Below are 27,176 nucleotides of genomic sequence, written 5' to 3'. Positions count from 1 at the left end.
AATCATGATAGGAAGAAAACTGGTAGAAGACATGGAAAGGCCCACCCACCATATGCAATGTCTTGACAGTGTCTCTAAAATTTAAAACCTCAAGTCAGAAGAACCTGTTGAACACCAGGTGGCTACATCAGCAATTGAGCTACGAACAACCTCGTTCATGACAGTAAAGAAAAAAAAAACCATCTGGTTCTTCTGGGGTGATAGTTGATGGCTGTTTCTCAATTCAGTCTTTACTGCATAACCGGACATGAGAGTTTCTTCTCATCCAGCTCCTTGTGAATGATTATCCAATCAAACTATCAGTCTTTTGAACTTGCACGCTGGTAGTGTTCCACAGCATACAATCCACACAAATCTTTTAAGCAAACAGAATGCACATAAGCACATACGTTAGTGGCTAACCCAGATACAGCTCAAGCTGACACAATGATACTATCGCCAGGCTCACGGGGAAAGTAAGAAAACCACCTTGGTTAATATTATAATTGACAGCAATAAATGTTTTTCTTGCGCGTGGATCATTGTCTTAAAAATGAATAGCAGAAGAACTCAATATTTTTACTTTCATAACAAACACAACCTAGTGAGAAATTCCATGCTAACTGCCAGGTATCGAAAGAAAACTCTTCAAATCAGTAAACCACCACACCGAATCCTATAGGAAAAACTCTTTCTTCTCTTGAGCTAGTTCGGCAGTGATTCTGGTTATAAATCATAGGTTTAAGCAGATGCAACAGCTGGCATTGCCTCTTCGGCCTGCAGCTGCTCATAATATTTGACAAGGACTTCCCAACCACCAGGGCACATGAAACCATCAGGAGGGTTCTCACCATTTCTAGCATAAGTCCTCATCTGCAACAAAACAATGCGGATACCAAATTACAGGTAGAAAATTATATACAAAACCTTCAGCTGCCTAAAATACGAAGATAAAAAAAATCTTCAAGAGTAATACAGGAAGTTTGAGAAGGTTCTTAAGAGCAAACTGCCACATCTTGAACCAACTATATAAAACCTACGAAACCATGCAATAGCTGTGCAATAGCAAAAACAATCACCTAATGATTCCACATCACCCTTGATCAAAGAATGCACACAATCAGCAGTGATTATGCTTTCCTTTCTACTCTTAAAACAAGATTTGCTTGATGATGTCATATTCTTTGTCAACAATTGGAGCTTGAAATGATTGGATACCTAGGACTTTTGAGTCAAACAACTCATCATAACTGACTTATGGAGATGAATTATAGACAACAAGGAAGAATTCAGGGCTTTATTGAGCATCAACTCTGTTAGATCCGTAGAAACAAAAATAATTATGAAATCAGATATATTGTTCCTACCTTGGTTCCAGAGATGAAGAGGAACTCTTTGGAACGAGATGGATCAAAAAATGCCATCTTCTTTGCCACAGTGTCATATGCTGCCACCTGCACAGTATAATAACAGAAAGATTACTCAATGGCTTCGCTGAGTAGATATGCCAAAAACAAGGATGTTAGAGCCTTGATTTCTAAACATCAGTAATCCATCACATCTTAAGCCACAAAACTTAAGCCCAGCAGATGCATTACAAACTCTCAAGTGTAAAGTGCCACCATATTGACGTTAGATACAAACAGATATCAAAGTGGAAAACAGTAAACAACAGCACCTCATTACTAGATCTAACCCTGTCTTATATGAGCATCCACCTGGCCCACATGTTTGTCAACCAATTGTCTTCTATACTACCTTCAGAATGTTCAGTCTGACCCTATTGTGCCTAGTCAGAGCTAGCAATGGTTGTAATATGTTTCTGCAATGATGAAGTTATTAATGCACTAAGATGGAAATAGAAGTTTATGATGTTGTTACAGATACTAGCCAAAAGTGACAAATAATGCATAGGAAAGGAGCTTTGGCAGAGAGGCGAGAGGTTGTGAAACCTACCCTAAATGGCAAAATATTCAACTTCTCCAGCCCTGGAGCCATGCTTAGAACCTTTTTTCCATGATCAGGGTCATATAAATCTCTCTTCTCTGTCGGGTGACCCATACCAGCAGGATCACGACCTACAATGTAAAAGTTAGCACCTGCATTTACCCGTGCCTTGGCATGCCATTGCACTTCAGTAGGACCAGCATAATGCATAGGTGACGGGAATACAGCAACTATTGTAGTTTCAGGGTCAAGAACTCCATCTTCTAGAACCTGCTCAAAAGCAGATCCATGAATGCCAATTCCACAGCAAATAGAATGATTTTACATCATTGGTTAAAGAAAAGAATGGTAGCGGTTTTCCTAGGGTGTCGGAATATGTATCATCACAGAATGGATGATCAGATCAATGTCATCGCAGGCTATGTAGAAGAAATTAATGAATACAACCTTACTGTGTTGTTCCATCCGAACATCCAAAGGAACGTCATCAGCCTTTGTGAAACCTCCTAATGGATGAAGCAGTAAAATCGGATTCTTATAACCCATTTCCAAAAGCCGCCTGCGTGTATCATTCATCAATAAGGCATGCCCATTATGAACAGGGTTTCGTAACTGAAATGCAAAAACTGCATCAGCTTGACGCCTATCAAATTCCTTCCTGAGTTGTTTGGGAGAAAGCCTGTAATGATCAAGTCCATCATTGTATTTGATGGGCTTTAGCACTTCTAGATCTCCACCTAGGAGCCAATTTCCTGCTGGAGCAATGAATTCCTCAACGTACGGCAATCCAGGTGCAGTTGTCCCCCATGTTCTAGCTATTCTTTCTTCTTTGTTATGCTTGTAAATCTCAACACTGCAATAAAATTTTAAATTCAGAAATTTCCCTTTTGGTTAAGAGAAGAAAGTCAAGTAACTTGGCAGGTCTGGAACAGCTTGCATAAGTGAAATGATTTTTTAAATTCAAAGGGCAATGCAGCTTGACTACCCACCCAACAACGGAAAATCAAAGTATAACAGCAGGAGTCCGCTTTCCAGCAGTGTAAAACACAGCCTCTGCTGAAATTTCAGCCCATAGGGTTTCTAACATGATGATCACAACCATGACAAGACCGGTAATTGGGTTTTGACACACATGGTAAAGCTGTTGGCTGTCCTGAAGCTGTTTCACATGAACATTTGCTTCAAACATGTAAACAAGTACATCCACTATGTGTTTAAATGACCTCCTCTAATGCCACACGACAATGGGTATTCACATCATCAATTCATTCAGAATTCCAGACATGGAAGCGTGCCCTACTGGAACATCAAAAGTTTAACCGAACGAAAGCAACTTCGTAATGCATTTCTTTGCTTCAATTCCCACATTCAGAAACTAGCTCTTATCCTTTCCGAAAGATCAACCACTATTGTTTTTTTACTCGAAAACACAGCACAAGTTATTAAAAATTCCTGTCAAGACAACAAACAGCATTCCATTTCCACATAAAACTATAAAATAACAGATGGTGTAACCTAGTATAAATTACAGAAATGTGTGTATTCTATTGAGATATAATTCTTTAAAGCCAACATGGCAAAACACGGCCATGAATAAATAAAATAAGAAGAAAACATATACAAGAGAAGGAGATTAACTAAACCTTCGAAGAATAGCAAGCAAATCACCCTCAGGACCAACCAATCCAACATCTTTTGAAGACCCAATGCTCTTTTTGGTCTCGTCATCAATTGCCAAAACAATAGGGAGCGACATATTCACAACAGTCCCATTTTCCATTCTCAAAGAATTAAAATGCAAACTCTGCAAATACTCATTCTCCCTCATAAACCCTTTCAAGGGACTCGCCCATCCTTCACTTATCACATGAACCCACTCCACATCAATCTTAGCCAGCCTTGCTTTAGGCATTGATTCTGCTTCCAAGGTTTTTGACCCCCTCTCGCTCTCTGGCACTATAACATCCACCAAGACCCCACCATCTGGCTCAATCAAGGAGCTCTTGATAACTGTACCGGATACAGAAGCTTGAAACATTCCGGGTCTTTTGTTGTTGTATAGAATAGGGTTTAATGCGTTTGAATGGTAGATTGGTTTTGGTCGGATTGCTGGGAATTTTGTTCTGTTTCTTTCGTGACAATTATGGTTAATTATGCGAGGAGATATGGTTAGTTTAATTGTTAAAGACATGATAATGACGGTGTTTTTTTAATGTTTTATAAGGTTACTGTCAGAATTTGGGGGGGTGGTTGTTGTGGGAGTAAGGTGGAGAGGCCTTGGGGGGGGCTCTGAATTTGGGCAGCATTTTTAACAGGAATATGATTCAACTGCTAAAGAGATCCACAAGTTTGCTTCTCTTGCCTTTCGTGGATGGAGGGAGCCTGGCTTCTGCTACTAGTCTCCATTGTGGTTGGGGAACAGAGCCGGGAGGGCAGTGATGGGCTAGAAATCATGAGAGATGAATGAAAGCAACTAGGCAGTAATGGCCACAACTTGTCGTGGCGTGCCCAGGTCTAAACCACTGTGATGGTCAAGAAATCCCGCCCCCTGGCCAGGCCCACCAACTAGTCCAGGGCCCGCCGAGAAAAAAACTATATTTATAAAAAAATTAAGGCACTTCAATGAAAAGAGTGTTTATTGAAGGTTTAATCTGTTTTTTGAATTGATTTTTAAAATGTTTTTGATATAAAAAAAGTAATATTTTTTTAAAAAATCCGGTGTAGTGAAACCCACGGCTGGATAGGTATTGCCAATATCTTGAAAACCAAAATCATTCATGTTTGCCGCCATGCGTTTGGTAGTATCAGGAAATCATTCCGCCTCTCCCCGACTTTTGTTTACTTGTGTGAGTGTCGGACTCTTTTACTTGTACTCTGTTTTCCCGAGGGATTGGGAAAGGGGTGGATGAGAGAGGAGAGATTAGACAAGAGGGGTTGGAATTATTCTTTGTTTTGGCACCAAGTATGAAGAAGAACCCTCGGAAGAACAGGAGATAATCGTCCTCGTGTCATTCGTCATTTCTCTTCTCAATCATCTCCACCTTATCCAATCTATTAATCTTGGTCAATGACGGTAGCGGCTAGAAATCAGCTAGGAATGGTCCAATTTAAATACCTTCACATGGTAGATCCCAGTAGAACAAAACTGAAGAAAAATTGAGAAGATCCATCGAATTGAGACGAAGAGAAGGTAGAGTTGTCGGGCAAAGGCTTGCTCTTCTTGTCCACCTGCCACAAGAGTAGTTTTTTCACGCTTGTTTTTGTCAAGGGGACTGAAGAAAAGGTTACTCCTATAAAGGATCTTCGAGATAAACAGAAAATCTCAAATTCACAAGGTCTATCCCTGTCCTTAATGGTTATGCAGATTGCTTTCTACTTTATAATTGACTCGAATGAAAAATTCATCACAACTACTATAGTTTGATCGCATACAGCGTTTAACACGAGCGCATGATCAAGAGCTTGGTGATATTTTCTCTCTTTAAAAATAGCTGTGAACTAGCCCATATCGTCATGCACTTTGTCTCTGTGGACCGAGGAGAAAAGGGCTCAACGAAAAGATGACTGTACCGTGAGAGAAGCAAGGAGGCCAGCCTTGGATTTGACAACAGTTTGAAAGGTTGGCCTATTTTGGTGACATGGATGCCTACCTCGATCGGTCAATTGGCCCACCTACCAGATGACGACATCCTCGTCGATCATATTTTGAAAACTCTATCTCACTGCTAAGAACTGCAGAGCTTTCGATTAAGGGAAAATATACCACACACACAGAAGGAGCTCTTTTTTCAATAGTAAAAGATCACATTAAAAGCAAGGCTTACATGTTGTTAGCCTAGAGACTTAAACAAAGTTTGATGATTTCAAAATATAATAACTTAATTAATTTGATTTTAAATTTGTTTTTTAATAATTATAAGTTTGAGTATTTTAAATAGTATTGAAGATTTATATGGTTATTAATTTTAAAATTCATAAAATTAATAAGATAAATATAAATTAGTCTGAATATCTATATTAGTAATATATATAAAAAAAAAATTAAAGATAACATAGTCATTGGCAATGCCCTGGTGTACATTATAGTTTCGTCCGCATGTAACCTTTATTGGCCGCAAGCCTTAAAAAAGAAGAAAAGAATAAACATTAAAGAAATTATAAGGAAAATAAATAATTCAATTATTTAATAAAAGAAAATTATTATATTTTCGAGGGAACGTTACAAGACTCCCTCGTTTCATATAGAAGTTTAGCTTGCCAGCTCATAACTAAATTACGAGAAAGCACCCTCAACACACCAGCAACAAAAATCCACCCATATCAAATCCTTCCCCCGCTTTTCCCAACAGTAAGAACAAATATCTTTCGTGTCAAAAATCTGTTTTTGCGCGAGAGAACAATCCATTTCCATCCCCCGTTCCCGATCCGCTTGCTGACCCTGTTACCTTCTAAAAAGACACAATCACCCTTACACTTATCCCCAGATATCTTCCTCTCTTACTCATCACGTCAAATTACCCAGGGGCATCTCTGTAAAACAATTCCCCGTACCCTAACTCGCTGCCGCGTAACAAATCCTAAAAAGTTCCATTATCCACGGACGTAACATGAGAAATTTGCTTTTCTCATATTCTCCGTGGCAAGGGTCAGGGTTCACTTCCTTGCTGTTTATGACTTTATGCTATCTATTCAATCGGTTTCTTCAGGCGAGTTGGATAGGTGAGTCGCTGATTTGAGTGATTTGCGATGGGAGTGCCGGCCTTTTATCGGTGGTTAGCGGAGAAGTATCCGTTAGTGGTTGTGGATGTGATCGAAGAAGAACCGGTTGTCATCGAAGGCGTTAAGATTCCTGTGGATACAAGTAGACCTAACCCTAACAATATCGAGTATGATAATTTATATCTCGATATGAACGGGATTATTCATCCTTGCTTTCATCCCGAAGACAGAGTAAGATTCCGATTCTCTCCCGCCCTTGCCTTTTTGCTTGCGTATTTGAATTTATTTTCTGTCTTTGGAAGTTAATTCTGTGTTTTAGAATGCTAATTTGGTCTTAATAGAGTTGAATCAAACGGGATTTTTTTTTTGATAATTTGATTTTTTTTTTGCTTGTTTAAATTTTATTTCTCTTGCAGCCTTCGCCTACTTCTTTCGATGAGGTGTTTCAGTGTATGTTTGATTATATTGATAGGCTTTTTGTGATGGTGAGGCCTCGGAAATTGCTGTACATGGCAATTGGTGAGTGATTCAAATTGGGTCGTTTTCTTTTACTGTATTTTGTAAGTGTACTGATTTTGTGGGAATGACTTGTAGATGGAGTTGCACCTCGTGCGAAAATGAATCAGCAGCGGTCTAGGCGTTTTAGGGCAGCTAAAGATGCAGCTGATGCGGTATGTGTTTATGTTAACAATGGAGGGCTCTTTTTCGTGTATGCAGTTGGAGAGTGTCATGGGTTATTGGTTAATCAGTAAACCAAGTTTGTTTGTTAAAATTACTGTCTTAGTTTTGTTTTATATTAAGTAAAATTATTTGGTATGTTCATGTATTGATGCAATGGCTGACAATGGATGCTTAGTATCTAAAAGTGAATTGAAGTAACAACAGTTTTTCGGATAAAGCACATAGGTTAGCTTAACCAATTACTTATTGAAGAAGGAAAAAAAGATATAAAAACAACTCTTGAAGGAATGCTTATTAGATAAAGATTTTCTGAGGAGCACTTAGAGTTTGTTGGATGAAAATAATCTTTCTTCCTCCCGTGGAAAACTGATGGTTTTTGGAGCTATCAAATTGTTTATTTGAAATGAGAGTACTAGAGCCGATGATCCTGATCCCTGCTCTGTAGTCCCTTTTACTTAGTCATTTCTTGGAAACTGCAATTATCCCTGGTGAACTTTTTGGCCGTGCAATAGATAAATCCTTGGTTATGCAAACATCCTGTTTAACAATTTATGAAATTTTCATTAGTTTTGGAATCTTCAAGTTTTTGCTAGTGAACATTTACTTAACTTTTTAGGATGCCCGTGACTGTTTTTATCGTGCATTTTTGGATCTGTTGGGATTATCTAGGTTTTCAGTATTCCTTATGTTTTTTTTTCCATACATCTTCATTCTTATTTTGCTATGTTCTTCTAAAAGAGGAAAACTTAACACATAGCAGGACATACACCATTTCAGTAACTATCAGTAATTCCTATTTGTATTGTAGGCTGCTGAAGAAGAAAGGCTAAGAGAGGAGTTCGAGAAGGAGGGCAGGAAGCTTCCCCCTAAGGAGTCATCTCAAACTTTTGATTCCAATGTTATCACTCCTGGAACTGAATTTATGGCTGTTTTGTCAATTGCATTGCAGTACTATATTCATCTTAGACTAAATTATGATCCTGGATGGAAGAAAATTAAGGTATAACCCATAATGTGGTCCCTTGTTAATTTTTTTTCTCATGCAGTGCTTTGTTTTCTTTTGCAAATATAATGCTATACTCACCTTCTGGTGTGTGTAACAGTAGCAAATGAATAATGCTTGAATTTCAGTTCACATTTCTATTTTGTGAAGGTTATCCTTTCTGATGCAAATGTTCCTGGGGAAGGGGAACACAAAATCATGTCCTATATCCGTCTTCAAAGAAACCTTCCCGGTTATAATCCAAATACACACCATTGCCTGTATGGTTTGGTATATTTCTTCCTCAACTGAGACTCCTGATCTTTTATAACCTAACTGTTGTTTCCTTCTAGTCTAACATTCTTTCCTCTGTTTATTGGTGTTTCTGATAGGATGCAGATTTAATCATGTTGGCTCTGGCTACCCATGAAGCTCATTTTTCAATTCTTCGAGAGGTCTGTCTTGATGTTTAGAGATATTTGCATTTCTCTAAAAATGAATTCAATTTCAAACTTCTTATGCTGTTTCTTAGCTACTAGTATTAGTTATTTAGCAGAGAGTAAATAGATGGCACTTATTTTGACCAAAGGCTTGTCAATCAATCATCAGAATAAGTGGATTGAAAGAGTCTATTTAAATACCTGTAACCCACTGCTAAACTTCCAATTATTTTGACAAATGTTGATGAATCATCTGCTAAATGTTGGATTGTAATTTTCTTTAACAGCCTTTTTTAATGGTTTGATTCAGATTGTTTTCACTCCTGGACAACAAGACAAATGCTTCCTATGTGGTCAGATGGGTCATTTAGCAGCTGATTGTGAAGGAAAGGCGAAGAGAAAGGCAGGAGAATTTGATGAGAAAGGCAATGACGTTGCTGTGCCCAAAAAACCATACCAGGTAGGTGCATTTTAAAGGTCTTTGAAAGTTTTGGGTGTAAACATCTTCCATTACAATGCATCAACTAGCCCTTTTTGCTTCATAACTCTTTTCTTGATGCAGTTTCTCAATATCTGGATTCTTAGAGAGTATTTGGAGTATGAATTCAGAATTCCTAATCCTCCATTTGTGATTGATCTTGAACGCATTGTAGATGATTTTATATTCATTTGTTTCTTTGTTGGCAATGATTTCCTGCCACACATGCCCACCCTGGAGATTCATGAGGTTCGTGAATGGTTTTACTTGAAAGTACATTGTTTCTGTGTTTTAAGATGGATATATTTACTTTGTTGATTGAACCTGGCGCATGTGAAAAACCATATGAATCTTTTGGCAATACAGATTGTGAATTCTTTGAGTTGCTGCTTAGGATCCTTTCCCTGCTGAAATAGATTAACTACAGCATAACACAGAAAACACCTTCTTCTTCTTTTTTTTATAAAAAAACTCCTTTCTTTCAGGGTGCAATCAACTTGCTGATGGCTGTTTATAAGAAGGAATTTAGGGTGCTTGATGGGTATTTGACTGATGGCTGCAAGGTACTTCAATGTTCGTGCTATATGTTCTGCATAAATAGTTGGCTGCTGGCAATGGGTTCTATCACTGAACTTACGACTGTTTGTAAGATTTCTCATAAATTGTTCTTTATAACTTTCTGTTTTCTCAGCCTAATTTAAATAGAGTGGAGCATTTTATTCAAGCTGTGGGTTCATATGAAGATAAGATATTCCAGAAAAGAGCACGATTGCACCAGGTTAAATTTTTTCTCCAAAAGTTTGGATGCATGCTTCCCTTTTACTGGAATTATATGAAGTTTAGGCATAGTTGTTTTGTGCACCTTTGATCAATTCTGAATTTTATTGATTTTTTCCTGGTTACTAATTGTATTTTTTTTCCTTGTAAATGGGATGATAATGTGATATCTCTGGCAGGGTATTGAAAAGATGGATATGAGACAATAAGATATCTATTAGTTGTAGAAGCAAAAATATTTTCATTTATAAGCAACAGTCTATGGAACCTTCCACCATAAAGTTTTGGATAGACAAGAAGAGGCACAGACAGAAAGAAGCGCCTCTTTTCAACACCGTGAACTAATTTATTTTGTCCTTACATTGCAGCGTCAGGCTGAAAGAATTAAGCGTGAAAAGGCACAGGCAAGGAGAGGTGATGATGCAGAGCCTCAAAATCAACCTGAATCTTTGGTTGCAGTTGCCCGATTTCATGGCTCTCGTCTTGCTTCAGCTCCTACACCTTCACCATATCAGGATGATGGAACACATTCTCAGACATCTGATGGTAAAGGATCCTCTGTTCGGAGGCATAAAGTTGCACGTTTGTCTTCAACAGCCAATATTGGTGCTGCCATTGTGGAGCCAGAGAATAGTCTGGAAATAGAAGTATGTTTTCCTCCTTCAGGGGAGGTACTTTAATGTAATTCTGACTCCTTCAGCCATTCTTTTTAGGACTCATTTTCTATGGGCTAGCCTTTTATTTGGTATGAGCCCTTGCTGGCGAGGGATTAAGAGTCCATTTGTTTACTCATTTTATTATCTTATGGAACTGAAATCTGCAGTTTGTTACATTTATATGATGGGCACTTAATTTTTTTCAGGTACATGAAAACAAAGAAGAATTGAAAACTAAGCTTAAGGAGTTACTTCGTGAGAAATCTGATGTTTTTAACTCAAAGAATCATGGAGAAGACAAGGTTTGAGTGTCCTATAGAAGTGTTGATTATCATTCATGTTCTATGAATTTTAGTATCCTGCCAAACTCCCTTTATTGTTTTTCCTTTTTTGGGCCATTAGTTTTTACTGATGTTTCTCTCAATTGTTCTTTTACCAGGTCAAATTGGGAGAACCAGGTTGGAAGGAAAGATATTATGAACAGAAGTTTTCTGCAAAAACTCTGGAGGAAATGGAAGATATACGGAGAGATGTTGTAAGTACATGTACCACTGTAATCTACTGATTTTGAATTTCCTCCGTCTTAGATGTTTCTGAGACATGTAAGCTGATTTTGTATCTTTGACATTCAACTGAGTAGGTTTTGAGATATACAGAAGGGCTGTGTTGGGTCATGCATTATTATTATGAAGGCGTTTGTTCTTGGCAGTGGTGAGTTTTTGAATTTTCATTTGTAGCAGTTCTGAGTTCTTGTTTCTGCTGCAACTTCTGCTCTTTCCCTTCTTAAACTTCATGCCTGCCAAAATAAATGGCAATTTGGACACTGCAGTCTAGGTGTTGACCATTATAATTGTAGGAAATATTCTTACATGGCTTAGTGTTGCAAGATGATTTGATGGTTCAGACCGACTTCTCAAGATAAACTGCAGTTTACATGTTGTCTTTGCACTTGATGTGTCAATGCCTTCAGATCTTCAACTCAGAACTGGATAAATTCTTTGTTTCAGGTTTTATCCTTATCACTATGCGCCCTTTGCTTCAGATCTCAAAGATCTTGGTCAACTGGACATTAGTTTTGAACTTGGTTCTCCATTCAAACCATTCAACCAGCTTTTGGGGGTTTTCCCTGCAGCAAGGTATCCTATCTATTTACTTCATATCCCCTCAGGGAAGCCATTTCTATTTGCAAAAACTCCTTGAGAAGGAGCTAACAAATATTTTTTGCAGTTCCCATGCTCTCCCTGTACACTATAGGAAATTGATGACGGATCCAAATTCACCTATTATTGATTTTTATCCTACTGGTACACATCTTTACTAGAAAAGAGAGCTTGACCCATGTCTATCTTTATATACATGCATGATCAGATGTGTTCTAACCTCTGTTGCATCTATCAGATTTTGAAGTGGACATGAATGGAAAACAATATGCATGGCAGGTTAGTTTATCTTTGCGATCTTAATTCATCTGGCCTTTCAGGCATGATTGTGTGGTTGGAGTAATTTTCTATCGAAGTGGTTCTCATTGATTCTGTTGTGTTTTCCAAATAGGGTATTGCAAAACTTCCCTTCATTGATGAATCTCGCCTTCTTGCAGAGGTCCAAAAAATTGAGCACACATTAACGGTATGCATCTTGAATCAAGTTGGTCTGCTTCATTATTTGTTTCTTTCATTTCTTGAATTTTCTTACAAGAAGATCCTACATCACCTGACCTGAATGTTGCAATGTTTTGTAGGAGGAAGAAGCAAGGAGAAACAGTATGATGTTTGACATGCTTTTTGTGTCATCATCTCATTCTCTCTCTGAGAGCATGTATTTACTCGATAATCATTGCAAACAATTAACAGACAAAGAACGAGCTGAAGTCAAGGAGCGTATCAATCCTGAGTTGAGGTCTGTATTGAATCACTTAAAACAGAATAATTTACATAAGTATTAACTTTGAGTTTTGAAAGTGGGTAACTTTCATGGGGGTCTGAATTTGATTGGTTCTGATTTTTACATGAATTGCTTTTTGTTGCTTCTGGATGTGAACTTTGTTATGTTGGAATAGGAAATGACAAGTGATCATCTGGGTTGCTTAACCATCCATTCTTAGTGTCATGCCTTCAAGCTTGAATACAACTGTCCTTTATGAGTCAAAATTTTGACAGAATGCTAAAAAGTTGCACTAGTTGGCAGACAATAAAGGGAAAGCAAACCAGTAATAGTATTTTAATATTGAAATCAACTGTCATCTGGGAAGCAAAGTTCATGTGGCTGCTCTTTTCTTGCTGACCTGGATTTTCTATTTATATGTTGGATTCATTTCATTTTCGAATATTGTTTGTAGTTTGTATATGGATGTTCATTCTTGTCTCAAAGAGAATCTTCTGGTATGGGGTTTGTGCTTGTGAAATAAATCCTTTATAAACCACAGATTCAGTTTTCTTTATTTTAATCAAGTCTATTTTCCATAATGGTGTTATCTGAAGTGTTGGATTCTTCTTATGTTCAACCAGGTTCCTACCATCCCAGAAAGTGGAATTTATTTTGTTGCAGGCTGTTTTCTAGCTTTGAAAATGTTACCTTATATCTTTAGGCTACAACATAGGACACTAGTTTTCCTTTAAGACTGAAAGCTACTCTATGCTCCAAAATCATGTTATGATTGTGCTTGCTTCCCTAGCGATCCATTGGTGGGAGTTGTTCTACCAATATGTTATATGATTTGTGGATTTAGCGTGCCATGCATTCATGCGCCTATTACTGTCAACTTTTGGATGTGACACTCTTGAGGTTTCTTATCTCGAGTCATGTTTTTAACTTTTGATCACTACAAGCTCACCAGCTTGCTATGTTCTCAGATTTTGGGTTTAAATGAACTATATTTTCTACAGTAATCACAAATTTAAAATCTGTTTGGATGATTTTCTGATTTTATTTATGGCTGCAGTGATGGGATGAATGGCTATTTATCTCCTTGTGCTGGAGATACTCACCCTCCTATAGTCAGGTCTCCAGTTGCAAGCATGGAAGACATTTTGGCCAATGAAGTCATGTAAGCTTATAAATGTTTGAGTGTGATATGACTATCAGATTATTTTAAGTCATAATTTGTCTATGGTTTGTTCCTGTTCCTTTCTCTATTGTTTTTTCTTTTTTTCTATTCAGATGTGTTATATACGGACTTCCTGATCCACACACACACATCACTTGTCCACCTGCTGGTGTTATATTCCCCAAAAAGGTATGTATTTGGTAGTGATGCCTAAATGCACCCGCAATCAAAGTTGTTACTTGAAATCTCCTCTAGCATGATATGTTTTTTATTAACAGCAAGCGTGACTTCTTAGCTGACAAACCTTGTTTGTTTCTCTGTACTGGTTTCTCATATGCAATTCATTTGCATTTTATCACATGACATCAGTTAGATCAATTCTTTCAGATGTGCAAAATCTGGTGCATGTGGGTAGTTATTTACTCTGAGCATATATAATCTGCAATTGCTTTTTTATTTAAATTGTTGCAGTTAAAGTTGAATATTTATGCTTATTGAATGAAAGTTTGCTGGAATTATTCCAGTCATCTATAATAATTAGTTGATGTAGGATTTTTATGTTTCTTTTGGTTATGTAACCTCTAACATGGAGCATGGATATGTTTGGCAAAGTTGTCTTAGCTTGAGAGTCAATATCAATTTCTGTTTATTTTGTAGACGGTAGATCAAGGTGATCTGAAACCTGAACCAATTTTATGGCATGAGGATTCTGGGAGGAGGCCTTGGGAGAATGACAGGTGTGCTTTACTTTATCTATCCTGCAAGTGAAATAATTCTTGTTTGGTTGATTGCATGATAAGATGCTCCATTCTTTCCTTAGCCGATCACACGTGCATTTATATGCTTCAATTACAGTATATGTTCCACTTTTCCGGCTATAACTGTTTGATTGGTTCTTCCTTTCAGACGAAATCCCCCTGGAACCATCTCTGCCCATCATCTTGGGGAGGCATCACATCGACTAGTTTCCAATAGTCTACAACAGAAGATAGATCGCAATGGCTATGGCAATCATATGCATACCCCACCACCACCTTATTTTGCAGCTCCCTGCGGCCCACCACACTCTTTCTATTCAAATGGGCTGCACAATCATGGACACTATGGAACTTTACAACCAGAAATAGATTATTCTCATGCAGGTTATCCCCGCTCTGCAAGTCCTCATATGCCAACTCACTATGACCATGGATTTGGTTCGGCAGGTGCCAACCCCTCGTATAGAAGGCCCCGTCCTCAGAATGAAAGAGAGAACCAAATGAGTGGGCCACATCCAAGGCAAGTGTACCACCCACCTGAATTTCATCAGAATGGTAGACCAAGGCATCCCCATGGGCCAGTGGCACGTGCGTCAACGGGGAACTCAACATTTGCTTATCAAGGTGGTTTTGACGCCTCCTATCAGAGTTACCAATCACCTGGAGATGGTAGTCACCAGCAATGGGGTGGTAGGTTCCCCCCGCCAGCCAACCATAGCAATCCCAGCGGCAACCAATTTTCAGCACTGGATCATAGAGGAAATAAAATGCCACCACAACATGGTGTAGCAAACCGGAGACCCCAGCCACCTCCTGGCAGTGCTAACCGGAGGCCCCATCCACCAGCTGGATATGGTCGTCAATGAAGCTGTTTCTTATAACAGAAAGGTACCATGATCCCCCCCCCCCTCCGGCTTTTCATGGTTTACCAATTCCACTAGAAGCCTTGAGTTTTTGGGTGTTACTATTTCTAGAATGCTTCAACGCATTTTTATGGTCTTAAAAATTGAAGTTTAAATTAAAAAAAAATTATGCAAAGGCTATGAATAAAAAAATTATGTAAAGCTGTACATATTAAAAATATTATTTGATTTTCAAATAAAAATTATTCATACAAAAGATAAAAAAAAAAAATATAGATGAATAAAATAAAACTTCAAATTTTATATATATATATATATATATATATATATATATAACTAAAAAAATAATCGTTATTTATAAAAGAGATTTCCAAAACAAAATGGAAGAGAGAAAAGAGTATTAATATAAATATAAATTAAAAAATTAGAGAAAAAATAATAATAAAAAAAACATTAATATATATATATATATAATAGAATAATAGCAAAGGCTAGGCACAGCTAGACAAACTCAAAATATTTTAGGCTCTAAATTATTTTTTTGTTTGCAACTGGAGCAAACCCAAAAGCTTTTGGAAAAAAGAAAAAGAAAAAGAAAATAGGAGCATGTGTTACCTGATTTGTCTAGATTTCACCTAAATTAGAAAATTGGGGTATAAGTTTTTTTTTTTTTAATGTAAAAGCCTATTTTTAACTCATTTTTTTACTTAAAACATTTATAAAACACTATAAATATATTCAATTGCCCAGATTTGTCATAGTGCCCAGATTTGGTTTTTTACGAACTTTAAAGGTACAAAAACACATAGTATGAACTCTTTTAATCAAATGGAATCATTTGACATAAATATATTCAATTTTGGTGGTATAAATTGGTTTTAATGATATTTTATTTCTCTGTTGTTAGAATCCAATGATCTTTTTTTTTTTCTTTTTCAATCAGGAACTAAAAAATAATAAAATGAATTTTTATATCAAAATTAAAATGGAAAAATATTGAGGCATTAAAATTATATAATTTGTGTGATTTTTAAAGTTTAAGGATCAAAGTGTATCTTTTGTGAAATTAATGGCATGCCTTTCATGTTTGGTGTCTTTTCATTTTGGTCCCTCTTTATGCAATTTTATTTTTTTATATAAGAAATCAAAATCAGGTGGTTTTCTATTAGGATTAAATCATTGTAAAAAAGTTTGAGAATCGAATTGAAAAAAAGTAAAATTTTGCATAACCTATCAATAATAATTTATGAGAAAATAAATAATAGAGCTTTGTATAGTGAAAAATTCATGCATTTTAGAGTAATACTTAATTATATAGATGGCAGAGGGAAAAAATTTGTAATAAACAGTGAAGAGTGTATGTACATCACATCCTCGACAAAAGCCGTAGATTATTCCAAGGAGCCATTTGATTTTAAGGAAACGTTCATGAAGTTTCATTTCTTTTTCCCTCCTCTCACCCGATCAATAGTTTGAAGTCGTCGAAGCTATTGTTTTCAAGTGTCAAAAAGTTAATGGCCTTCAGTTTTCCATAACAAATCTACTGTGTGTTTTCGCCTAATTATTTCTTATGAGGTGATTAGCTATTCTGCTATAAGATTGTAGCGTGGCTAAGAAAGATTGTGCAGATATGGCTAGGGTTTCAGTTCTTTGGTCGAGATGATGGATATTCTGTTTTTCCAGAATTATCCAAATGATCTTGAAGTAGTCCTGTTTAAATTCCATAAACGAAGACCTTAGCAGTTAGAGAATTTGACGAAATAAATTTCCTTACGAAGTTTAGAATTGGTATTCCCACTTTAACATCTTTGTGCAGGGGATGGTGTCAGGAATGCTGGTGCACGAGCTGCCATATTAATCTTCTGTTTTCGGGGAGGTGAGTATTTTGGAGAATCTTTTTGAGAGGAGAAAATGTCACGCTTCCAAGTTTGGCCCCTCTTTGGTTCCTTGTGTTGAGCTAATCATAGCCCTTGATAGGCTATATTATCCCTTAACCTTTTAGTATAATTATTATGAAATATCTTACTATGACATAATAAAAATTTATGGAAATATTATTTTCTAATAATTAAGCTTCAAGATTAATTCAAATAAAAAAACATAAAGTTTATAATTGAAACTTTTAAAATTTTAATTACTGCATATTTTTTAAAAAAATATAAATTTTATAGGGAGATACTATTTGGAAGCACAAAAAAAAAATTATTTAACAAGAAGAAATGTAGTATGACAAAAAAATGAAGAAATCAGATTTGATGATATGCAGTGATTAAAAAATGAAGATAAATTTTAAATATTCTAATTACAGAATAAGACTTTCTATTAGTTATATATTTTTAAGTGTTAGATTTTTTTTGACACGGGCTTCAAACGTGAATTATTTAATATATTTTACTACTTTCATAAATCAATTTGATAACTATAGAAATACACACAAATTAAGAACTCTTAAAAATAAGCTTAACAAATTGTCTAATGTTTTATTAGCATAGTCAAATATTAAAAAAAATATTATTTGAGTTAAGAGATCAATTAAATTAAAAAATAAAATTGGAGAAATCATATTAAGAAAATATCGATGATACACCAATCAAATATACGATTAACCATCTGATAAACCGCACGTATACAGGCAGGCTAGCACCAGCTAGCTTGGTGGGGTTGGAGGTGTGAATTAATTAGTTTGATCCTTAAAGTAATTAGTTGAACTTGCTTTAATTAGATACCCTTGATCTAACTATTTTTTAATAGAAGAGTCACACTCTTATCTTGAAGACATAAAAAACAGGATATTGAATAATTATAAAGGGATAGATTGCTGACTTGAGGAGCCCCAATTTTTGGAATGTCAAGTTTCAATCAGTTTCCCTTCACACGGTCTGCAGGTAGGAGTCTGATTTTTTTTATAAGCTACACGTATGGATGATTAGGTAGCTAGTCCAAGTCTATGCTCTCACAAGAATTGTTTATTTAGCAAAATCCTACTAGCCGACGTGTAATAAGGAAAGGGGAGGTGGGGCACGCCTCCACTGCTACAGTTCTTGATTTATTTTTCTGCTTCTTTTTTTGGTTCCAAGAAACACATTCCAAGGAACTAGCTAACACGAATGTCACGCCGAGAGACTGCGCAAATATCATTGTGAAGAAAACTGAAACTCCCCTTCAAATCTTTACTCGTATTACTGCATCAATATACACTCGCAGTGTCTCCTCTTATATATAGTTTTTCTTTGTTCTTTTAATCTCATCACTTTATATAATACAGAGTATTAATCTTTGAAAGTTTGATGAAAGTGATAAATGAGTTTGCTGCCTGTATAATTTTCTATTCAAATATAAGGAAAGAGGTCATGAGAGTGTTACCTGTTACTTTTAGGTGTTTTTAAAAAATATGTTTGTCTTAAAATAACATTAAATTGATTATTTTTTTAGTGTTTTTTTTTATAATTTTAATTTTCTGATGTAAAAAATAATATATATATTTTTTAAAATATTTTCATACAAAAAAATATTTTTGAAAAATACTCAGCAGTATAAATACCAAACAATCAATTACACATGCATGTATGTTAATGGCAAGTGGTTAGTACATAAATTGCACTTACTCATCTATTGTGTGTGTGTGTGTGTCTAGATGATGCTATATTGAGACAGTAATGATGGCGAGACTAACAATGTTATTTGTCATAATTATGTGATTATGGTGAATGCGATGGACATAGTGGGACAAAATTCGCACCCATCATGTTTCCTATTGTTTCCAGGTCCTTAACTCCCTATGATCAAGATTAATTTAGAGCCAGCCGACATTATCACTCGCTTTTCAATTTTCTTTTGAATAATACATTTTCCATAATAGCGATCCATTAATAAGTCATTAGAGATGAGATCAAATGCATCTCAAGCATAGTAGTCAATGGCATATTATGCGCATACATAATTGTGTAGCAAATGATTAGTAGATACTAAATAATTATAGCCTGTCTTTTCATGTCAGAATTTCGAAACCCTAATCTTGATATCACTTGTCAATTATGCTTGTCCTTTGTCAACAAAATTGGGGTTTTGTCAAGTAAATCACCAAGAGGGAGATGGAATTGACAGAGGTTAAAGACAATCAACTTAATTAGTTGGCCTAAAGAAGGCAATGTGCTCTCACCATCTTATAACGAAAAACATGTTCCAAACTAATAATAGCAATCCTTTGGATAGAGAAAAAATATATAAAATGCCATTTTACATTCCAGTCACAAGGTAGATGAGATGACTCGAATTAATTTGATGCATTAACCTCTATATATATATATATATATATATATATATATATATATATATATATATATATATTGCTTAAAACCCTATAATTAAAAGGCTCGAAAATAGGGTACTAACCTAATATATCTAGACTTGACAAAATATCAAGTTTATGGGTCTTTCTTGCTTCTAGGTCCAGCGCCTTTGAGATTAGTCATACACCGAATCTAAGTATATGTGAGTTTATAAAAATATCATATCCAATATCTTTGAATTCAGTTATGTATCGAGTTTAAATACATGTAGGTCTGACAAGATATCAGACTCAATGTTCTTGATAATCTTTTTAAGCTTTATATTGAATCACGAGAATTTGTTTGTTTATTCTTATGTCTTTTTAACATAAAATGCTTAAAATCAAGAATGATAATCTTTTTATATTCTTAGATGTATAAAAGTCTTATAAGAGCCTACTATATTTTTTTCAATATTAATATTGTGTAAGAGATATCTTTTTCTCATTAATATTGTGTAAGAAATATATTTTTCTTATTAATATTGTGTACGAGATATGTATCTCTAATTAATATTGTGTAATGAATGTTTATCTCTCATCAATATTATCAAGAGGAGATGATGTTTTAAACTCTCCATTCAAGTATCATGACAAAGTTTTGAGACTATATATACCCTTTGAATCACTATGTAAATGATTAATATTTTTCTTATTCTCTAAGCATTCATACTTTTATTTTACCTAGCATTTATCATACACAACTAAGAACAAGTACTATTATTTTTAGAATTTAAAGTTCATTCTTTTATTTATTATAATTCCTTATTAAAAATCATTGATTTTATAATCAGAGAATTCCTAATTCCCATAAAAAAGAACTATTTTGCAATTGTTAGGTCTTTTTATCATTAATCATCAATTTCATGAACTCTAAAGAAAGGAATATTAACGTGAATGTGTGATCACTCTCTATTCAAATACTTTAAAAACCCAAATTCTTGATCATGTTGAATTTTAGAACACCATCACAATTAAATCAAAACAACATCACTTTAATTTTGCTTAAAAAACGTTAAAACTCGTCAATTTAATTTTTTTCAAAAAATCAAATTGAATTTTAATCAATTAACTATCAAGTCATGAGTTATATTGGGTCACTTGAGTTTAATCAAGTTAATTTCTATTTAATATCTCTATTTAATTAGATCCAGGTCAATTTAACATAATCATTTATACCGATTTTTTGTCATATATCATAAATTCTTACACTCAAGCGCCACGTGGTCACCTATATTTTTCAGTCATACAATTCGGTGATTGACATTTGTATTTACATTATCTATATCTAGCTTTTGAGGAGATCTGGCTTGCTAACCAAAAGATCCAGCCATGAGAAATTATATTGAGGCTCAAAGGTCATACAAATTCCAAAAAAATTTTGTCACCAACATCAAATCTCAACAGCAACGCCTTTTATCCATTAGAATCCAAATGAATAATCCCATTTTTAGGTGTTAGGTTTTTTCTTCTTCTACCTTCCAAAAGATCAAGCTCCTTCGGAGGAGATCATATGCTATTGTCCAAACCACATTAAGGTCAAGGTTACAAAAACCATATAAAAAATCACAGGTATAAATATTATATTAGCAATCAAATATGGTTGGTCAAAAAGACTCATCAAAGCTTCTTTAAGTGGAATATTTTCTTTCTTTCTGAGACACTCTTTTTTAAAAGTAGAATAGAGTTAATTAAATATGATGGAGTAATATGTGATGTGTAGAGACAGACCAGCAAGTGTGTTCATATTAATTTGTTCAAGGTTATGTGCATGACTTCAGGCCACAAAAGGCAAGTCGGCTTGAGAAACGAATGCAAGGAAAGGAATATTTAAAATTAGAGAGGGGAGTGATTGTTTGAATAAAAGACAGCTAATTATTCAAGGAATCCTCCTCCTGAAAACTAAAATATACTACAACTGGTTAGCCAACATGCTTCGAAACACGAGGCAATTATAACCAAACCATCTTAGATAAAATTTTGTCGGGGTTGGATAAGAAATATGGAATTGAAGAGATGAAGAAGAATAGAGTGGTCACTTATTTTTTTTTTGGTGTGTTAATTTTACTTTAAAAAACATAAAAATTATGATTTTTTTTAATATTTCTTGATAATTTTAAAGTGTTGATATAAAAAATTTAAAAAAAAAACATTTTGATGTATTTAAAAAAAAAATACTTTAAAAAAATACATTTCACCACAATACCAAACACATACTTATAAAATTATGTTTGTATTTCATGATAGAAATGTCAACAAAAAAATATTTAGTTGAAGAGCTATAGTTGGGGACAAAAAAAAATTTGTTTATTAGAATATTTTAGGGTGAATTTCTATATTTTTAGAATAGAAATATATAGAAACATGTCATTTCTATTTTTATTATCTCTATCTCTTCTATTTGAAGACTATAATATCCAGCATTATTTATAATTATATGTTTTTTAAAAAAATAAAGTGATATATAGATTTATTTATTCCTTCCTTTTATCTAATGGTATTTTAATTTATTCTAATGAGTAAATTGTCTTCGAATTCATCCCTCAAAACTTCTAGAAAATGAAAATCATAGGGAAAGAAAAAAAAAAAAGATTTTTGGTTTCTGCAATTTTTGAATATGCACATGGCTGCACGTACCCAATAATTAAGCACCATGATACCAAACTACTCTGTCAATTTGAATTGTATTAAATATTAACTCCACTAATCAATGGGACACGTAGCATTATGTTCTTTTTCTTTATTTTTCTTATCACCACATATATAGCATTATGTAGTTGAAAAGACTCCATTTTTAATTCCTACTTTATCATACATTGTTTATCACATTTATGGCTGCTTGTTACATGACAAGGATTCGGTTCAAATCTATCTATAGAATGGCCATAAAGGCACGTCACGTGGGTGAAAAATATTGAATGATTAAATGTTCCAAATATTGAATTAATCTAACTAATTAAATAATTGATTTTCCTAACCATTCCACCCAAACTTTTGCTTAATTTGCTTGGTTAATTATAACATGATCACGTGGCTCATATTTGTTCTCAAAAATTCATAAATAAAATTAGAGAAGTTAAGAAAATATGTATAGTTTATAAAAATGTGAATGTAACAACTTGAAATTATAATAAAAAAAGACTAGTATATTTATAAAAAAAAATACATGTAAACTTGCATAAATGATTGAATCACAATTCATACATTTAATGTACAATTAAACAAAACAAAAAAGCTACTTACTAGTTGAATCACTTGAAAATTAATCAACTTTGTTACCATCAAGAATCAATCACGTGTCTTTAAAATTTTATTACTCCTTACTTGGTGTAAAATAATTTTTTTTAATATATCTCCGCAAATTCCAACAACTCTATTTTGTTTAAGTGTACTTCTAAATAAGATCCAAATAACCCAAAAAAATAGTACTTAATTATCCATTTACCGAACCTAAACTCTAGATAAAGAGGAAATTTAGAGAGAGAGAAAAACTATTTTTAAAAAATATATATATATAAAAGCAAGGATGAAAATTAGGTGTAGAAAAAAGTCAAGTTTTGTCAAAACAACACAAAACTAATCAACTTCAAACACTTTTTTTCATCTCTTTTTTACCTATAATTTTAGGCTCTAAAAGTTGGTGGACTTTCTTTACTAACAACTTCAATAACTATCATCAAAATATTACACTGGAATGTTTTTAGACTTAAATCATGTGACTTTTGAGTTGAAAGGTCCTAACATGAATGTATACGCTAATTTAGTATGCATACTAATAAATAAGTTGATAGACTTTCCGCACTAACAACTTTGATTAACTACTGTAAAATTGGATTATTCTTTTCATGGACCAAAAAAACCAATGTGATGGAAAAAATAATTCTTTCTAGACTAAGTTTAAGAACAAAAATCTCAATAAACAAAAAATAATATTTTGCCAAAATATTATTATTTTACAATAAACTCTACCCTAGCCCCGACCTAAGTTGACACACGTTTGTGTGTGGGTTTGAAGCTCAAACTCCAATTTACTTAAAACATTTCTCACATAAGAACTTAGATTTTTATTTGAGTTTAATTTTAACTTTTTAATTTCTCATTTTATAAACACCAAGAAAGTTATATTTTTGTTTTCTATATGGTATAGAGTTTTTTTAATAGGTTTTGGGTTTTACTAAAATTAACATGTCAATTAAGAATTTTTATTCACCTATAATTTATTTAAAACATGTTAATATTCTATATTAAAAAATTTATATTAGAAACTAAGTTCCAACAAAGTTCTAACCTTGAAAATAAATATACTCTATTTTTAATATGATTTCAAATATATTGATTAACCATGTCGTTAAACAAAGTTTTCAACATTACTTACTTAATCTGTTTGCACTTCCTTTCGCATTTCTTGTCAAATGGTCGACAAATGTTAAATCCATGATATATTACCAGTCACCACCTGTTTCTTGTTAGTTTGGTTATAGTGGCACAACATCGAAGGAATATCATGGGTACGTAGCTAACCCTGTCTTGTTGATAGTTTCCCCTAGTGAAAGTATAGCCTTTGAATAATCTAGGAAATTGTCATTGGCAATATTGTCTGGAAGTTATCTCTGTTGACCTGCAACTACAAGTAGACACAATCCATGATTCATGGAACATTTGGCTTTAACTTTTACCCAACAAGGGCAAAGGTTAGATTGGTGGATTGTCGGCTTTTCTTCTCTTACTTGTTTTCACGTAGTTGCTTCGACAGCAACTACTATTAAAGCCGTTTCAAACTAGTTCAGAGAAATTACACTAATGATTCTCATAAAAATAATTAAAAAATAGAGAGACGGAATTTACACGAATAAATCGATTTTCTCCTAGTAAATTAATATCGGAATAACTTGGACCGAACCTTTTTTCCTCCTTAATAAAAGGGTATTTTTGATTTATTCTCACGCATAAATTAAGAATAATACTCGTTTTAACCATATTCTAAACAGGTCATTCATGTTTGGAATTATATAATTTTTCTTGATATTTTTAATAAAGTTCAAATTCTAAATAATAATATTAGAAATATATTCAGAATCCTTGCCACTTGACATTAAATGTACGAGCAAGACTTTTCAAAGTCATCACTTGTTTTTGTTCAGGCCTTTATTGTCTATATCAAGTTCCAAGTTGACTCACCTTTACGAACTTCTTTATTATTCCCATCGAACGGTCAGAATTAGCAATAAACAATCCATTCTGATCATATTAATCTACCCACAAACATCTCCGTCAGGAATCTCCAGGCAAGAACCCTCCAAGACTAACGTGATTAAAAGTCGTTTACATGGCCGGTGGGCGGATGGAAGTGTCAAAGGCCAGTACTGTAGTTGAACTATCATGGAGTGTACTGTTATTTTAGCCTCAAGTTGGTTTACACGATTGCATCCACTCTCTTAATCGTCCTTCTATCCCATATACAGGTATTTCTTCTGTATTTGTAGGGACAATATAATTCCTAAAAACAAAAGCATCCAATTAAATTTTTTTTCCGCCTAATTTGATGAATTAGAAATTAATCTATATTCAATTTCATGTTCAATTGGATAGAAATTGACCCAACAAGTCATCCCGTAACCCTTTCAAAATCTAAATGAGATATGTTTGAACTTTTTTAATTTTTTTAATAACAATGTTTTTTTTAATTTTTTTAAATAAAAAATGTGAAATTGATATATTTTGTTCAAAAACCGTTACCTGAATTGTTGGCTGGATTTGGTTTTATACTGTAGAATGTACAAATTAAACCCATTAATACTGGAAAAGGAAAATTAAGAAAAAAAACCCTAATATTTGTTTAGCAAAATCAAAGGAAAAAAGAAAAAGAAAAGGGGGGGCTGGCGACATGTGAGACGTTGAAAAGGCAAATGGAAACGGAAAATCGAAATTAAGAGAAGACCCGTTCTAACCCCTTGGACAATGGCAACTATGCAACCACCGTTACAGCTGTGTAACAGGTAATACAGTTTCAATCAGTAGGTCCAAATCGTACGGACCATGACATTCTGATTCCTCTTCCTCTCAAACCTGAGATGGCTCCTCTGGACCTGAGAGTTCAAGAGTACATGTGACGTGCATATACCTTGTCATAATTTGAAGTGGGACAGGCTCAGCTTCACATTTTCACGTGCACCTCCTTGAGCTCCTCCACATAAATGGTTACTACTTGTCTGATTCGCAGATATTTAAAAATTAAAAATTATTGGAGATTTTAAAGACTTCTTTTCAATTCTTTTCTGAGTTTGTCTTAGGATTGATTCAAGAAAAGGTTAAATTATTCTATCAATTTATGAATTACCGAATCAATTTGGATTAATTCTTTTTAAAAAATATATGTTATTTTATTTGTAAAAAAAATTCTCAAGTTAAATCTAAATAAGGTTGAGTCGGTTCAATGTTTGATCCAATTCAATTAAAAACATGATTAGAGTTAAATTTTATATTCTAAATTTCTTCAATTAACCTATTGGTTTGGAACAAGTTTAACAATGTTATTGTGATGATAATTACATAAGGTTGTTTTAGTAATTTTTTTAATTTTTTTTTAGGTTTGCTTAAGAATTGTTTTGTAATTTTAACAAATTAAATAGTATTAAAAAAGGTTGTTGATGTGTGCACATAATGCATTGGAGCGTGAAAGCCTTCTTGCCAGTCGGACAACGCATGCGAGGTCATCTGACTATTAAATTCTGCGATCTAGGATGGCATTGAAAGTGTCGTATCATCCTTGTTCTAACAGTATAGTGTGTGCTTACATCGAATGTATGGTTGGCCTTCGATTGATTTTTTCCCTTATCTTTTCTTTCTCCTAGCCTAGAACTTTGCGTCAGCCTTCCAAAAAACAATTGTATCATGCAATATGTATTTCTATCAATTTTAGCCTTTAATTTTTTTTTTATTGCTATTTGCTTTTGATGTGTTTTAAAATTTAGATTTTTTCCAATTTCATCCCCATGAATTCTATTTTATTTGATTTTTTATCCAATATGGTTCTCATTTTTTTATTCTTTTTTTGATTTATTTTTTTCAATTCTGTCTCTCATCATTTTATTGGATTTATTTTTTTATGTAATTTTAGTCCTTCTTCTTTTGATTGCTATTTTCTTATCTTATTTATTTATATTTTTTGTTTAAAAAAAAAGTGTCCATCAACATCTTATTTTATTTAGTTTTTTTTATCTAATTTTGGTCATCATTCTTTTAATTACTATTTTTTATCCTTTTCTTATTATATTTTTTTTCACTTTAGTCTCTAAAAATTTTCATTCATTTAGTTATTATATCATATTTGATCCGCATTGTTTGGATTTTAAATTATTTTGCGAGTGAAGATTTTACTTATATCTACCTTTCTATAGGATAATTCTAGTCTCATGACCCGGGCTTGATTTAAGTTTATTTTTTCCTTTTACTAAAAATTGTTTTTTTAAAAAAAAATTTATCATTTGACATTTGGTTATTAAGCCTCAAACTTTGTTATTTGCTTC

The 27,176-nt window shown here is 33.9% G+C and overlaps 2 protein-coding genes across 5 annotated transcripts; one reads left to right on the top strand and one right to left on the bottom strand.

The window, feature by feature from the left end:
* Nucleotides 1-456: 456 nt before the first annotated feature.
* On the bottom strand, nucleotides 457-4,394 carry LOC118052721 (ATP sulfurylase 2). Its single transcript, XM_035063746.2, has 5 exons — nucleotides 3,570-4,394; nucleotides 2,374-2,779; nucleotides 1,936-2,196; nucleotides 1,347-1,433; nucleotides 457-852 (listed from the first exon to the last, which is right to left on the bottom strand). Exons 1-5 carry the CDS (start codon nucleotides 4,115-4,117, stop codon nucleotides 721-723), a joined length of 1,434 nt encoding a protein of 477 aa, XP_034919637.1. The 5' UTR covers nucleotides 4,118-4,394; the 3' UTR covers nucleotides 457-720.
* A 1,820-nt stretch (nucleotides 4,395-6,214) lies between these two features.
* On the top strand, nucleotides 6,215-17,391 carry LOC118052720 (5'-3' exoribonuclease 3). 4 transcript variants are annotated; one of them, XM_035063739.2, is made up of 24 exons: nucleotides 6,230-6,876; nucleotides 7,062-7,164; nucleotides 7,240-7,316; nucleotides 8,135-8,326; nucleotides 8,480-8,599; nucleotides 8,701-8,763; nucleotides 9,059-9,208; nucleotides 9,311-9,475; nucleotides 9,712-9,789; nucleotides 9,918-10,004; nucleotides 10,372-10,674; nucleotides 10,866-10,961; nucleotides 11,099-11,194; nucleotides 11,300-11,370; nucleotides 11,667-11,795; nucleotides 11,887-11,963; nucleotides 12,058-12,098; nucleotides 12,211-12,285; nucleotides 12,398-12,555; nucleotides 13,598-13,702; nucleotides 13,816-13,891; nucleotides 14,360-14,439; nucleotides 14,609-15,348; nucleotides 17,140-17,391. In XM_035063739.2, exons 1-23 carry the CDS (start codon nucleotides 6,673-6,675, stop codon nucleotides 15,324-15,326), a joined length of 3,264 nt encoding a protein of 1,087 aa, XP_034919630.1. In that variant the 5' UTR covers nucleotides 6,230-6,672; the 3' UTR covers nucleotides 15,327-15,348; nucleotides 17,140-17,391. The 4 variants fall into 4 exon arrangements, 3 of the variants coding, with proteins under 3 accessions (XP_034919630.1, XP_034919632.1, XP_034919634.1); XM_035063741.2 differs by having other exon boundaries at nucleotides 6,231-6,876; nucleotides 10,372-10,650; XM_035063743.2 differs by lacking the exon at nucleotides 9,311-9,475 and having other exon boundaries at nucleotides 6,231-6,876.
* The last annotated feature ends 9,785 nt before the right edge of the window (nucleotides 17,392-27,176 follow it).

The sequence above is a fragment of the Populus alba genome, chromosome 2 (genome assembly GCF_005239225.2).
Source record: "Populus alba chromosome 2, ASM523922v2, whole genome shotgun sequence".
Lineage (NCBI taxonomy): Eukaryota > Viridiplantae > Streptophyta > Magnoliopsida > Malpighiales > Salicaceae > Populus > Populus alba.
This window is presented reverse-complemented; position numbering and strand designations above follow the sequence as displayed.

What these genes read in the sequence shown, in the direction of transcription:
- LOC118052720 (XM_035063739.2), top strand. Translation starts at nt 6,673, where the DNA reads ATGGGAGTGCCGGCCTTTTATCGGTGGTTAGCGGAGAAGTATCCGTTA. An exon ending in ATTGCTGTACATGGCAATTG is followed by an intron (nt 7,165 to 7,239) that starts GTGAGTGATTCA and finishes AATGACTTGTAG; the next exon opens with ATGGAGTTGCACCTCGTGCG. An exon ending in CGTATCAATCCTGAGTTGAG is followed by an intron (nt 12,556 to 13,597) that starts GTCTGTATTGAA and finishes TTATGGCTGCAG; the next exon opens with TGATGGGATGAATGGCTATT.
- LOC118052721 (XM_035063746.2), bottom strand. Translation starts at nt 4,117, where the DNA reads ATGTCTTTAACAATTAAACTAACCATATCTCCTCGCATAATTAACCAT. An exon ending in TTGCTTGCTATTCTTCGAAG is followed by an intron (nt 2,780 to 3,569) that starts GTTTAGTTAATC and finishes ATTTTATTGCAG; the next exon opens with TGTTGAGATTTACAAGCATA. An exon ending in GGATGGAACAACACAGTAAG is followed by an intron (nt 2,197 to 2,373) that starts GTTGTATTCATT and finishes GCTTTTGAGCAG; the next exon opens with GTTCTAGAAGATGGAGTTCT.